General features: G+C 48.4%; 1 protein-coding gene across 4 annotated transcripts in view; it reads right to left on the bottom strand.

Moving 5' to 3' along the window:
* The window catches only part of PLEKHM2 (pleckstrin homology and RUN domain containing M2), a 39,883-nt gene extending 31,482 nt beyond the window's left edge, over nucleotides 1-8,401 (bottom strand). Inside the window, exon 1 of one of the 4 annotated variants that reach the window (XM_061383169.1) lies at nucleotides 8,126-8,401. In XM_061383169.1, coding sequence (XP_061239153.1) covers nucleotides 8,126-8,185 — 60 coding nt within the window. In that variant the 5' untranslated portion in view covers nucleotides 8,186-8,401. Of the gene's footprint in view, nucleotides 1-6,387; nucleotides 8,041-8,125 lie in introns of those variants that run through there. The other 3 variants (XM_061383165.1, XM_061383166.1, XM_061383167.1) reach the window with 3 other exon arrangements.
* Nucleotides 8,402-13,366: the final 4,965 nt, after the last annotated feature.

Raw genomic sequence — 13,366 nt, forward strand, 5'->3', positions numbered from 1 at the left:
CTCCATGGATTACAAACCCATAATGGTTATTAAAGGACATCCAGGGGACTGAATGCATTAAGTGTAACAATTCCTCTGCTCTGCTCACTCCCCTTCAGGTCAGCAGTCTGCAACCCCCCCAAAACAAAGAACTTACAGTGATTTATTAGAGTATAAGTATAAATATATAATCAATTTTTATATTAAAAGATACACACACACACACCAAAGGGTAGAAGTGTGAACAGAGGTTGACTACTTTCAAAAATTACATGCAGATTCCAAGTCTACATTAGTTCTTCCCTTGTTCTTACATATTATTGGATTTTTTAGAATCTTCTACTTCCAGCTCTCAAGTACAGACACCCAAGGAGGAGGGCAGTCTTTAGTTAAGGAATACTTTCTTCCTTCTACATTTCTATAATGTTTGTGAATACTTAGAAGCAAAAGGAAAAAAAGATAAACTACAAATACCTAAGATGGAAGAATGTCTGTGGTGCAGGGCCAGCCGCTTTGCTGAAAAGGCAGAGAAGCTCTCGGGACCCTGGGTGGTTGTAACAGTGACCTGTGGTATGACCTGTAACAGTGACCTGCTGGTAACAATGACCCTGGGTGGTTGTAACAATGACCTGACCTCTCAGCTCCAGCCAAATGGACGCTCCCAGAAACTGTCCTTATTCTCCTGCTTCAAACTGAAGTTCTAGGACATTCACACCACAAACAAGCCACGGTGAGGAGGAGGACAGGGCTGGAAAGGGATGGTCACCTTAGGTCAGACCCCAGGGAAGAGAGCTCTGGGCCCAAGGTCGCCCACTCCAACCTTGCACTGTGGGGTCCCAGCTCCATCAGCATTGAGGTCGCCCAGAAGAGCTTTTTATCTATGGAGGAAAAGCCCTGTTTGCTCCCCTAGGACATAAGGGCACCCCCAGCCTCAGGGGCACCACACTCTCCTTGCCATGGTGGCAAATCGTGATGCCAGAGATGAGCAGTGAAGACCTGAACAGTGAGAATGACTCACCCAAGAGCCCCCGGGCACCTACAAATGCCAACTTTCTCTTCCCACAATGCTCACACCCCGAATATCAGATCCTTTCTTTCCACGTTGAAACGTCTTGCCCATTCTACCCTAACTCAATCTTAGTTTTTAGGCCTGACATTTCCGTCAGCCAGCAGCAGGCTTCCAGTTTTGCTGGGAATTTCTTTCCACAATGGGCTCTAGCTAGATGAGTTTGAGGGGGACCCACAGGAATGGCCACTGCTCCATCCGACACTCGGAGTGTCCACTGTGACTACAGAGATGGCTGGGGGCTGCCCTGACTAAAGGGGGCTGCTGCTGCCAGATGGAGACCTGTTTCTGTGTGGCCTCCAGTCATCACACAGGGCTGTTCAATTTGGACAAGCCCAATGCTAGAGCCAAGGCACGGAGAAAGAGAGGGCCTGGGGTGGCCTGTGACGGGGCGGCAAGGACCACAATGTTACCAGGCTTCAAACAGAGCCCTAACGTCTTATAAAAGGAGAGCCATGGTGAAGTGAACAGGCAGGGCTAAGAAAGAGCAGTGACCACTTCTCACTGGCGTCTCATGCTGGGCCTGGGTGGGGTCACTCGGGGGGTCAGGGGTACACTTAAGTGGTTCCTGCTTGCGGGCCCTTAGGCCCCTCCCACCCTCTTCAGGGAGCCTCTGTGCTGTGAGAGAGGACAGGAGCAGAGAGACAGCTACCAGTGACCTCAGGACTCGGACAGGGGACGGGGAGCCCTTAGCATTTCTGTTTATAAAATGTGTGTGTGGATAATTATTATTTTATTAAGCTCTTTGCCAGGGTGACTCAGGTCATTAGGGGTTTTCAGAATGCTTAAGATTTTCAAACTCTTAAGGGTTTTTCCATGAAGCCAAGAGAACAAAACTATTGATTGAAACCGAATGGTCAGTGTAATCCCCATATAGATCTAACTACCAGGCCCACTCTGGGAATGACATGCTCGAGCTCATTTTTAATGTATAAGCAGATCTAACCTCTCTGGAGGAGTGGAAAACAGGAATGACACAAGCCTCACCACCGGAGCCAGCTGCATGGCCAGGCGAGGTTGAACAGCTGTAGCTCTAAGACCAGTATCTGCAGACCCCAACTGGGAGACCCCTGCTCTGCACAGGGTGTGTGTCTGGCCAGAAATAGAAGGCCATTCAGAGCCCACCCCAGAGGGGCAATCCACCCAGAGTGAGGGCGGTGGGGACTTGGCCCGTCCTCTGCAGGAGAAGGGTGTCCCAGCCCGGGAACATTCTCTCAAAGAGGGGTTACTTCATTAAAATTCATTTATTCACCCTGTTTAAGGCGATCCAAATTGAAGCTGAGGAGGTAGAGAACTGGGGCCACTTACTTTTTATTTTATACACTTCTGAGGTATTTGTGTGTTTTTTAAAAACACAACTACTCGTTTTCCTAAGCTAAGGTCTCACTCAACCATCCCAGTCAGTGTCCCTCCCGCAAGCCATGTTACCTCTTGAGGCAAGTCTTCCCTGTCTGCCCCCCCACCCTCCCATTCCCTCCAGCAGATCCCTCCTGCTCACCACCTTATCCTGCCTGGCCTTCAAGCCACATCACAACCGAAGGTCTTTGTATTGGTTTGTGTGTATGCACACTATGTTGGGTCCGACTCTTTGCAGCCCCACAGACTGTAGCCTGCCAGGCACCTCTGTCCATGAGATTTCCCCAGGCAAAAATACTGGAGTGGGTTGCCATTTCCTTCTCCAGGGCATCTTCCCGACCCAGGGATCAAAACTACATCGCTTCCATCTCCTGCATTGGCAGGCAGATTCTTTACCAGCTGAGCCACCGGGAAAGCCCTTGAATTGCTTTGTCTGCTAATGTATCACTCTCCCCTCCTACTGGAATATCCACTCCACAGATCTTGTCTGCTGTGCTCGCTTCTACCCTTTTAGGGCCGAGGGCACTTAGGACAGAAGGCGATCAGCAAAAGTTTTTGAAAGTCAGGATTACATGGACATCCGGTAGTATTTACGGGAGTGACTGCATTGGTTCCACAAACCTGGCATGGTGCAAAAATCCAGTGACAATACAGATTTCATTAACTATATGGAACCAGCCATCACACCAATTTCTCTGAACATGATCCCCAGCCTACCCTAGGGAGGATATTTCTGTGCACAGATAGTAGCTCTGCGCCAAATCCAGCCTGCAACCTGTATATGCAAAAAAGGCTTAGGGGAACACAGCCATACCCATACATGTATGGATTGTCTGTGGCTGCTTTTGAGTTGAACTGAAGAGTTTCGACAAAGACCACATGGGCTGAAAATATTCACCATCTGGCCTTTGAGGAAAAAGTCTGACAAACCATGAGTGTGAAGAAACAGAAGTGTAGTGTAAGACTTAGAAAACTACCCCAGAGAAAAAACGGCAGGGTTCACACAGACACTTGCCAGTGCTAGCGGTAGCTAATATCTTAGTCAGGCCTTGTTATGTGCAAGATACTGTGCTCTAAGATATTTTGGTCTGAGTGTATCGTCTCCTGCAATTTAATTCTCATTAGAACTGTGAGTAGGTTCTGACTGCTGAGGCTAAATGAGGTCCAGTAATTTGCCAGGGTCAACAGAGTCAGTGACAAATCTAATTCAAACCCCAAGCGAGGTCTGCGTGCTCTGAAACTTGCGCTTGGAGCCACCATGCCGGACAGCTTCCACGGAAAGCACTTTCCAGCCATAGTGAAGGGAACTCTCAGCACTCTTGAGACTGGTATGTCTCCTCATTGTCCTCAGAAGACCACCGGGACGTCCCTGCTGCCTTGGGATACTTTGTCGTTTTTGTTCAGTCGCTCAGTTGTGTCCAACTCTTTGCAACCCCATGAAGGGCAGCACACCAGGCTTCCCTGTCCTTCACTATCTCCTGGAGTTTGCTTATTGAGTTGATGATGCCATCCAACCATCTCATCCTTGGGGACGTTAAATGCCCACTATTTTCTATCTTAAATGCTCACTTCTTCTCTGTCTCTGAATTCTACTGATTTGTCAAGACTCTGTACAAGCTCGCCTTCTCTGAAGCTTCTTCTCCTGGTGATTAATTCTTCACCTGGTTAAAATTCTTCCTCCAATCAATATATGAACTGTTGGAGGGTAAAAACTGCCTTCGACAGCACAGAACCTTTGCTCAGACTGCAAGCATATGCAACAGACATGCTCCTCAGAAACAAAACAAAACTCTCATGAAAACCACAGCCTCCCCTCCCCTGGAGAAGATGCTACTTAAAAGACCACACGCCAGTTCAAAATGCTAACACTGCCTTTGACTTGGACGTCTCTCTTTAGCTGTTAACAAATTGGCAACCACAAGCTTTATCATCTGCACCTGAGACGTTTCATAAGGAACGTGCCTTTCATTGTTATCATTGTCATTTACCTGTGCCAACTATTAAATTCTCCAGTTCTCTCCTACCCCCACAAATCCTGCCTTCATATCAGCTACTGCATCTCTCGTGTTACAGGGCATGTTCAGCATCACAAAATCTAGATGTGAGAACAGTTGAACTCAACAAGGCTCTTGAGAGTCCCTTGGACAGCAAGGAGATCAAACCAGTCAATCCTAAAGGAAATCAACCCTGAATATTCATTGGAAAGACTGATGCTGAAGCTCCAATAACTTGGCCACCTCATACGAAGAGCTGACTCGCTGGAAAAGACTCTGATACTGGGAAAGATTGGGGGCAGGAGGAGAAGGGGGCAACAGAGGATGAGATGGTTAGATGGCATCACCAACTCAATGGCCATGAGTTTGAGAAAACTCTGGAAGATAGTGAAGGATAGGGAAGCTTGGTGTACTGCAGTCCATGGCATTTCAAAGAGTTGGAAACGACTGAGTGACTGAACAACAATGCTGCTTAGGGAGAGTGGTTGCGCTTGGGGGCATCATTTCTGGGGTGATGGCTATGGTTGTTTCTTGCCGTAGGTGCTGGATACATGGATGTGCTCACTTTGTGAGAACCCATTCAACTGTATGTTTAGAAGTATAGGTATATTCTATTTCAATAAAAAGTTCTCAAATATCCTGTGTAAATATAGCTTACACATGTGGATTTTTTTTTTTTTTTTTGCAGAAACCCACACCTCATTTTATTCATGAAACATCCTTAAAAAGGACGGGTCAGACCATCTTACCAGAGGTAGCATGGAAGAAAAAGCAAAGCAACTCTCATGGTGACATATAAAAATGAAGGTGAGACTGATGTTCAAGGTCAAATCTGACCCCAAGACTGTGAGCCCTCAAAGCCTACCACTGTAGCTGAACTGATTCCTATTAGAAGCAGATACTCTGACTCAGAAAACCAAATGCCCTTCATGTGTGAGAATCAAAATAGTTTTCTGAAACATGACATACAAAGGAAATGGGTAACAAGTCTAAATGATACATAGCAATATTTAGGTGCTTAGGCCTTCAGCCATCTTCAGACCCTGTAAAAGTGAAGAACTGCCTGACCACAAACAAACAGAAGAAGCGACCACTTATGCTACACACTGAATGTATTTGCTTTGTAGTCGTGTCTGACTCTCTGTGACGCTAGGGATTGCAGCACACCAGGCTTCCCCATCCTTCACTATCTCCCGGAGTTTGCTCAAACTCATGTCCATTGAGTCAGTGATGCTATTCAATTATCTTATCCTCTGTTGCGCCCCCTTCTCCTCCTGCCCAAATGTACGCCCCTCCCCAAATTCAGATGTTGAAATTCTAACCACCAATGTGATGGTGTTACGAGGTGGGGCCTTTGGGAGGTGATTAGGTCCTGAAGGTGGAGCCCTCAAGAATGGGATTAGAGCTCTTATAAGAGACCAAGGAGAGCTCCCTCCCCACAAATCATGTGAGGGCACAGGGAGAAGTCAGCAGTCTTCAGCCATAAAGACAGCCCTCACCATTTTTTTGTTGTTGATAAATCACTCAGTTATGTAAGACTCTTTGCCACCCCCATGGACTGTAAGGCTCCTCCTGCCAGGCTCCTCTGTCCATGGGATTCTCCAGGCAAGAATACCGGAGTGGGTAGCCATTCCCTTCTCCAGGGGATCTTCCCGACCCCAGGGATCGAACCCAGGTCTCCTGCACTGCAGGCAGATTTTTTACCGTCTGAGCCACCAGGGAAATCCAGAACCTCATCATGCTGGGACTCAGTATTTTCAGGCTTCCAGCCTCCAGAATCATGACAAATAAATTTATGTTGTTTTATAAGCCCCCCAGTCTTTGGTGGTTTGCTTTAGCAGCCCAAACAGACTAAGACAACTTTTGAAGACTGGGTTAAGCACCAGGCTAAACACTCTACACACAGACTCTCAACAAATACTCCCAAGAGCCCTGATTCTATCCCTGCTTTATAGATGAGAAACCAAGGCACAGAGAGGGTAAGGAACCTACCTAAGGTTACACGGTTATTCATCGGCAGGGCGGGATTGAACCCAGGCCGCCAGACTCCAGAATCCATGTTCTTAAACATGACACTCGCCATGCCTCCTGTTGTGATGTACCTGGGGACAAGTTTCCAGTTTCTAGTGTGTGACATACCTTCTTGTCATGCTTGTCCAAGCACATACAATGATAAGAATCTTGGCCAACACACCCAACTCTTTCGTAAGTGGCAGGCTGATTTACAGAGTAGATCCCTGCCCTCAAAAGATTCATGCTGATGCACATGTCCAACCTCCTTCTACCCGGACTTTCCCCATTTATTCGTAAATTAGAGATTGAAAATCAAAATGTGTGGCCTACCTGAAGCTACAATCAGCCCAGATTAGACTAGAAAGGTGCCTACCTGAAGCCACAATCAGCCCAGATTAGATTAGAAAGGTCAATTGTCTTCTTTTGTCTTCATTGCCAAAGATGGATTGCTTTTAGACAAAGTATTTGCTCATCCTACACTCCTTGAGTAAGCAAAAAACAATGCCCTACTGCATAAGCAAAGTTAGGAAAACTAAAACTTTTGTCAGATGTCTACAATGCTGCTTTTAGTTTTACTTTTAGAGGAACATTATAGTAAGAGCACATTTTGAATCTCCTTTTCTTTTTAAGCCACATCGATCTTTATGAACGGTAAAATTGCTGGTCTATGTTGCTTTTGAGGAATTTAAGTGGGGATAGAGGGGAACATGATTATTTAAACATAATGGTTCATTTAATGAATTCTCTTCATTTTGGAAGTAATCAATCTGATGAGCCTTCTTTTACCCCTCACATCATCCCCCCACAACCTACCCCCGTTTCTGAGACTATAGGGTGAACTAGGAAGTCAAATTAGGAAAACACTCCAACAATATTCCTCAAATGATGGTCAATTCTGGTTTGGTTTTAAGTGAACATGAATCCTACCTTTTGGCATGGGGACCCTTTCTCAGATGAGCTGACTTCTTCAAACAGATAGTTATTAATATATGCCTTTAATAGGTCATATTTTTTTCTCCACTTGGAATTGGGACATTGATCTCTCCTGCAGGGAGCACCATACACCGGTGTCACCAAGTTCTATAGGTCTCTGTCCAAAATGCAAAGTACTTTAGTTCTCAATCAAAGCTCCGAAGTGAGCCTCTTCTAAACTGCCATCCTTGGGCAAGATTATTCAAGAAACTTCCCAGGACCAGAGGCAATGTCACCCCGAACTGGGAAGGCTGGAAGCTGCTTGTCACGGGCCGTCACCCTGACTGCGGTCTCCCCGAGATGCAGGCACAGGGCGGATGGAGGATGCAGCGATGCTGCCCAGAGATGCGCGGCAGGTGGGGCCCTCCCAGAGCTTTTTTGCCACTACGCTCAGAGGAGGGGGTCCTGGCGAGTGGCAGCCCCTCTAAGTGACGCAGGGCCCCTGGGCCTGGCTATGTGGAAGCTCCCAGGACGCTGACCTCAACTTTGTTCTGTAAAAATAGCTCAGAGGCAGCGGCGCTCACGTGAGCCGCCCGGGCTTCTTCTCCATCGTCCCGGGGCTCCCGGCGGCTTCTCGTCCCCGGGGTCGCGGAGGGGAAGGGCGGTGTCCTGAGCCCCGGTGACAGGAAGGACCCCGGGCGAGGGACCCGAGGAAAGAAGGGGGCGCTGGGTGGGGTCGAGGGCCCGAGCCGGACGGGCCGGGTTGGCCTTGGGGCCCCGGCCGGGGCGGGCAGGCCACACTCACCTTCTTCACCGACAGTGAGATGTTCTCCAGAATCCGGTCCTTCACCTCCCGCGGCTCCATGGCGCCGCTGCCGCCGCCGCCCCGCCGCCGCCGCTTCCCGCGCCGGGGCCCCGGGGCCGTCGCCAACCGCTGCCGCCGGCCGTGCGGGGGCTCCGTCGTGCCGGCCGCGGGGCCCGGCGCCCGCCGCCCGGCCCTCGCCTCGCCCGGCCCCTCGCTCCGCCGCGGCCCGGCGGCTCCGGAGCGCGGCCGGCGGGGAAGGAGGCTGTGCGCGGCGGCGGCGGCGGCGGCGGCAGGAACTGATGTCAGGCGGGGCGGCGCCTAGGCCGACGGTCGGGCTGGGACGCCGGCGCCGCGTCGCGCCGGGGAAACCGGGGACTGGGAGACCCCCTTGGCCTCCAGGCCCAGGCGCCCCGGCCCCTCCTCAGAGACCCTGGAGGCCCTTCCCGCCCGGGGGAGGACCCTCCGGTCGGACCCCTGGGACCTGGAGACCCCTCCCCCGCCCGCCAGAGGCCACCGGTAGCCTCCCCTTCCTTAGCCCCAGTTGAGTTCAGTTCAGTTCAGTCGCTCAGTCGTGTCCGACTCTTTGCGACCCCATGAATCACAGCACGCCAGGCCTCCCTGTCCATCACAAACTCCCGGAGTTCACCCAAACTCATGTCCATCGAGTCGGTGATGCCATCCAGCCATCTCATCCTCTGTCTTCCCCTTCTCCTCCTGCCCCCAATCCCTCCCAGCATCAGAGGCTTTTCCAATGAGTCAGCTCTTCGCGTGAGGTGGCCAAAGCATTGGAGTTTCAGCTTTAGCATCATTCCTTCCAAAGAACACCCAGGACTGATCTCCTTCAGAATGGACTGGTTGGATCTCCTTGCAGTCCAAGGGACTCTCAAGAGTCTTCTCCAACACCACAGTGCAAAAGCATCAATTCTTCAGCGCTCAGCTTTCTTCACATTCCAACTCTCACATCCATACATGACCACTGGAAAAACCATAGCCTCGACTAGATGGACCTTTGTTGGCAAAGTAATGTCTCTGCTTTTTAATATGCTATCTAGGTTGGTCATAACTTTCCTTCCAAGGAGTAAGCCTCTTTTAATTTCATGGCTGCAATCACCATCTGCAGTGATTTTGGAGGCCCCAAAAATAAAGTCTGACACTGTTTCCACTGTTTCCCCATCTATTTCCCATGAAGTGATGGGACCAGATGCCATGATCTTAGTTTTCTTTTCTTTTTTTTTCCTTAGTTTTCTGAATGTTGAGCTTTAAGCCAACTTTTTCACTCTCCTCTTTCACTTTCATCAAGAGGCTCTTTAGTTCCTCTTCACTTTCTGCCATAAGGGTGGTGTCATCTGCATATCTGAGGTTATTGATATTTCTCCCGGCCATCTTGATTCTAGCTTGTGCTTCTTCCAGCCCAGCGTTTCTCATGATGTACTCTGCATATACGTTAAATAAGCAGGGTGACAATATACAGCCTTGATGTACTCCTTTTCCTATTTGGAACCAGTCTGTTGTTCCATGTCCAGTTCTAACTATTTCTTCCTGATTTGCATACAGGTTTCTCAAGAGGTAGGTCAGGTGGTCTGGTATTCCCATCTCTTTCAGAATTTTCCACAGTTTATTGTGATCCACACAGTCGAGACCCCTCAAAGCACAGACCCCGGCTCTCAGCCCAGAAACCCAGGCCCCTTGGCTTTGGGCAGCATGGAGACCCCCTCCCGGACCTGCCCATAGACCCCTGCCAACTGGCCCTCACCAGCCCAGGGTTCCCCACCCTCACAGCCCAGTCTCCAACTTTTAGGCCACTCCGGGTCCTCGGTGCTCCTCCCCACCCCCAAAACACTCTCTCCTTTCAACTTCATCTTCAGTCCCGAAGCCCTTGCCTGTTCTCACCCTTATCCCACTTCTTCAGCTGGTCCACATGTCCTGAGGACCTAACACCTCAGCCCCGAAGCCCACCATAACGATTCCCCTTCTCCCCACACACCCGCCTCTCCAAATTCGTATTTTGAAGCAAGCCACTTACACTTTAGAGTTCTCAGAGCCCTACCTGGCTCACTCATTCATTTGGTCCGCAAGTAAGTATATTCCTGATACATTCATTAGTTCCTTTCTATTCTTTTTTTTTTGGTCAATATATATTCATTGTATTTTTTTTTCACTTTTTATAAGTTGAGAAATATGTCATATATTAGTTTCAGGTATATGATGTGATTTGATGTAAGTATATATTGTAAGATGATTGGCACCCTTTTTACTCTCAAGATACCCCAATTCTCAGCTACAGGTGTCTGATTTTCACTCTTCTCTCCTCAGGCTGCCCCTCCCTCAGCCTCTCAGTCACTCCAACACTGATTAGAAACACTGACTGTACAGCCTATCCTAGCTGGACCCCGCCTAATACACATAAAAATGATACCTCTCCATCCCTCAGTTTCCCAGGAGAGACCCAAGATCGTAATAGTTATTTTTTTTGGTTTTTATGAGACTGGATAAGGGGGTAAAAAGTATGTGCCAAGGAAAAGGAGGGAGAAACAGATTGCTGTGTTTTATTACCACCGCAGGATCAGGATCAAGGACAAGAGTTCTTAATACCACCAATGATGATGATGAAAAGTGATGAGTACTGACCGTGTGCCATGAGCTGAGCTAAGTGCTTTCCATACATTTGTCTCACAAATCCTTGAATAACATTTCTGGTACAGGTGAAGAAATTGAGGGACAAGGGTAATTTGCCTAAAATCATAAAGCAAATGGTGGAGCCCAGAAACCATTTGTACCCTTTTCTGAGCCAAAGATCTCTTTATATTTCTTCCAGTAGTCATGTATGGATGTGAGAGTTGGACCATAAAGAAGGCTGAGCACTGAAGAATTGATGATTTCGAACTGTGGTGCTGGAGAAGACTCTTGAGAGTCCCTTGGACAGCAAGGAGATGAAGTCAGTCAATCCTAAAGGAAATCAACCCTGAATATTCATTGGAAGGATCGATGCTGAAGCTCCAGTCCTTTGGCCACCTGATAAGAAGAGCTGACTCATTGGAAAAGACTCTGATGCTAGGAAAGATTGAGGGCAGGAGGAGAAGAGGGCGACAGAGGATGCGATAGATAGTATCACCAACTCAATGCACATGTGTTTGAGCAAGCTTTGGGAAATAGTGAAGAACAGGAAAGCCTGGCATGCTTCAGTCCATGGGCTTGCAGAGTCAGACACAACTGAGCAACTGAACAACAATTCTAGGAGGTAACCCTACAGGGACTTGGTCTAACTCTTTAGAGAAAGAAGCAAAATCCCTAAACCCAGGGTATTTTCTGAGTTCAGGAAAATAGGAGATAACAGCCTCTGTAGAGCATAGAAGAGGGCAGAATGACAGGTGGGGATTGAGGCTGCAGTCACTGGACAGGTGAAGAAAAACCTGGAGGCAGAGGAAGCATTACTTTGAATTTGGAATGAAAGAACTTGGTGTCCAGAGGTGTTTGTGGCAAGTAGGAGGAAAGCTGGCTCGGATGACCTGTTGGTCTAGTAGCTTTGCTGCACTGCCTTCCCACTCCACCCGGACTGGGTGCCTACAGGCCCCAACTTGTCTGATGCAACTCCAGCTTCTGAGAATCTGTTCAGCCCACAGCAAGGAATGAGCTAGCTTTGAGATTCCTCCCTCCTTTTAATAATAACAAGCCACCATCCAGGCAGCATCTTCTTCTGGGTGCCACCTTCCTATGAAGTTTACTCATGGCTTGGGCACATGACAGCTTCAAAAGGTGTTATTATCACTTGTTAGTAAAAGGCCTGATGAAGGCGGTGGCATTTCTGGCTTGTTTCTATCTTCATGCATTGGGGAATGGTCAGATTCAATTTTTGACAACATTCAGGAGGAACTTACAGCCTTACTACCTAGCAAATTCCTTAGGCTTGTATAGGTATGTGAATGGATGGGAGAAGTGAGGTAGATTTTAGTCTCTTAAGACTTCTTGCAGGGAAAGGGAGGGAGTCCAGTGTGTGTATGTCCACATGCAGATAATTGGCCTAGGCCCAGGTGGCTCAGTGGTAAAGAATCCGCCTGCCAAAGCAGGAGATGCAGGTTCATCCCTGGGTCGGGAAGATCCCCTGAAGGAGAAAATGGCATCCCATTCCCCTGGAGGAGGGCATGGCAACCCACCCCAGTATTTTTGCCTGGAGAATACTATGGACAGAGGAGCCTGGTGGGCTACAGTCCATAGAGTTGCAGAGTTGGAAGTGACTGAAGCGATTTAGCATGCACCAGTATTCTTGCTGGGAAAATCCCACGGACAGAGGAACCTGGTGGTTTACGGTCCATGGGGTGGCAAAGAGTTGGACACAACTGAGCAGGCATGCTTGCACCAGAGCTCAAATATGGAATCCATTTTTGCCTGTGAAAAGACAGAGAACAAAGAGAGGGTGCCTGTCCATCCTCTTACTGGGAGTCATTCAAAACTGAAACTTATTCATTTATTACACAAGACTTTACTGATCATGTGGAAAGGGCATGAGACTCTGAGGCATCCAGAGTCAAAAGCCTCAACTGAGTCACTCTAGGGCCCTGGGAAAATCTTAGTTTCCAAACCAGTGACACAGGAAAAATGATCTTTTCTTTTTTTAAATAATATTGTCTGCACCTAAATATACTGCCGAACACTGTCGGATGAGGAAGAAGTTGGGAAGGCAGGCAAGATCATAGAAGTACCACAGACCTGGACTGCCAGGGCTCCTCTGCTCTTCTTTCCAGGTGTGCACTGCCCGAGAGAGGGAACAGAAAAAAATTCCAGCAACTATAGCCTTAAAAGACAATTGGACAAGACTGTTAAAAAAAAGTGGAAGATGGTTTAAGGGACCAATTCCTCCCTTCCCCCCAACTCAAGGCAAATATATTTATATTTCTAGAGGAGGGGGTAAATATTTCCTTGGCCATTAGGCTTGTGAAGTTGCTCTCTGTCTAAGAAGGGAACAGAAGGGACTAATTGTAAAGAACAGCGATGGTCCAGGTTCCCATACCTTAACTCTGGTACCTGCACGTGCAGACAATCTGCAACTCTAGGACTGGGTAAGCTAACACAAGGCAACTTTAAATCTAGGGGGCGTTATTTTAAAATGTTGAACACCTGGGAAGTCCCTGGCGGTCCAGTGGTTAGGACTTGGCACTTTCACTACCGTGGATCCAGGTTCAATCCCTGGGGCAGGGAATTAACGTTGTGCGAGCTGAAAAAAAAAGTTAAACTTTCTGTCCCTTC

This window comes from Bos javanicus, chromosome 16, assembly GCF_032452875.1.
Source record: "Bos javanicus breed banteng chromosome 16, ARS-OSU_banteng_1.0, whole genome shotgun sequence".
Classification (NCBI taxonomy): Eukaryota; Metazoa; Chordata; class Mammalia; order Artiodactyla; family Bovidae; genus Bos; species Bos javanicus.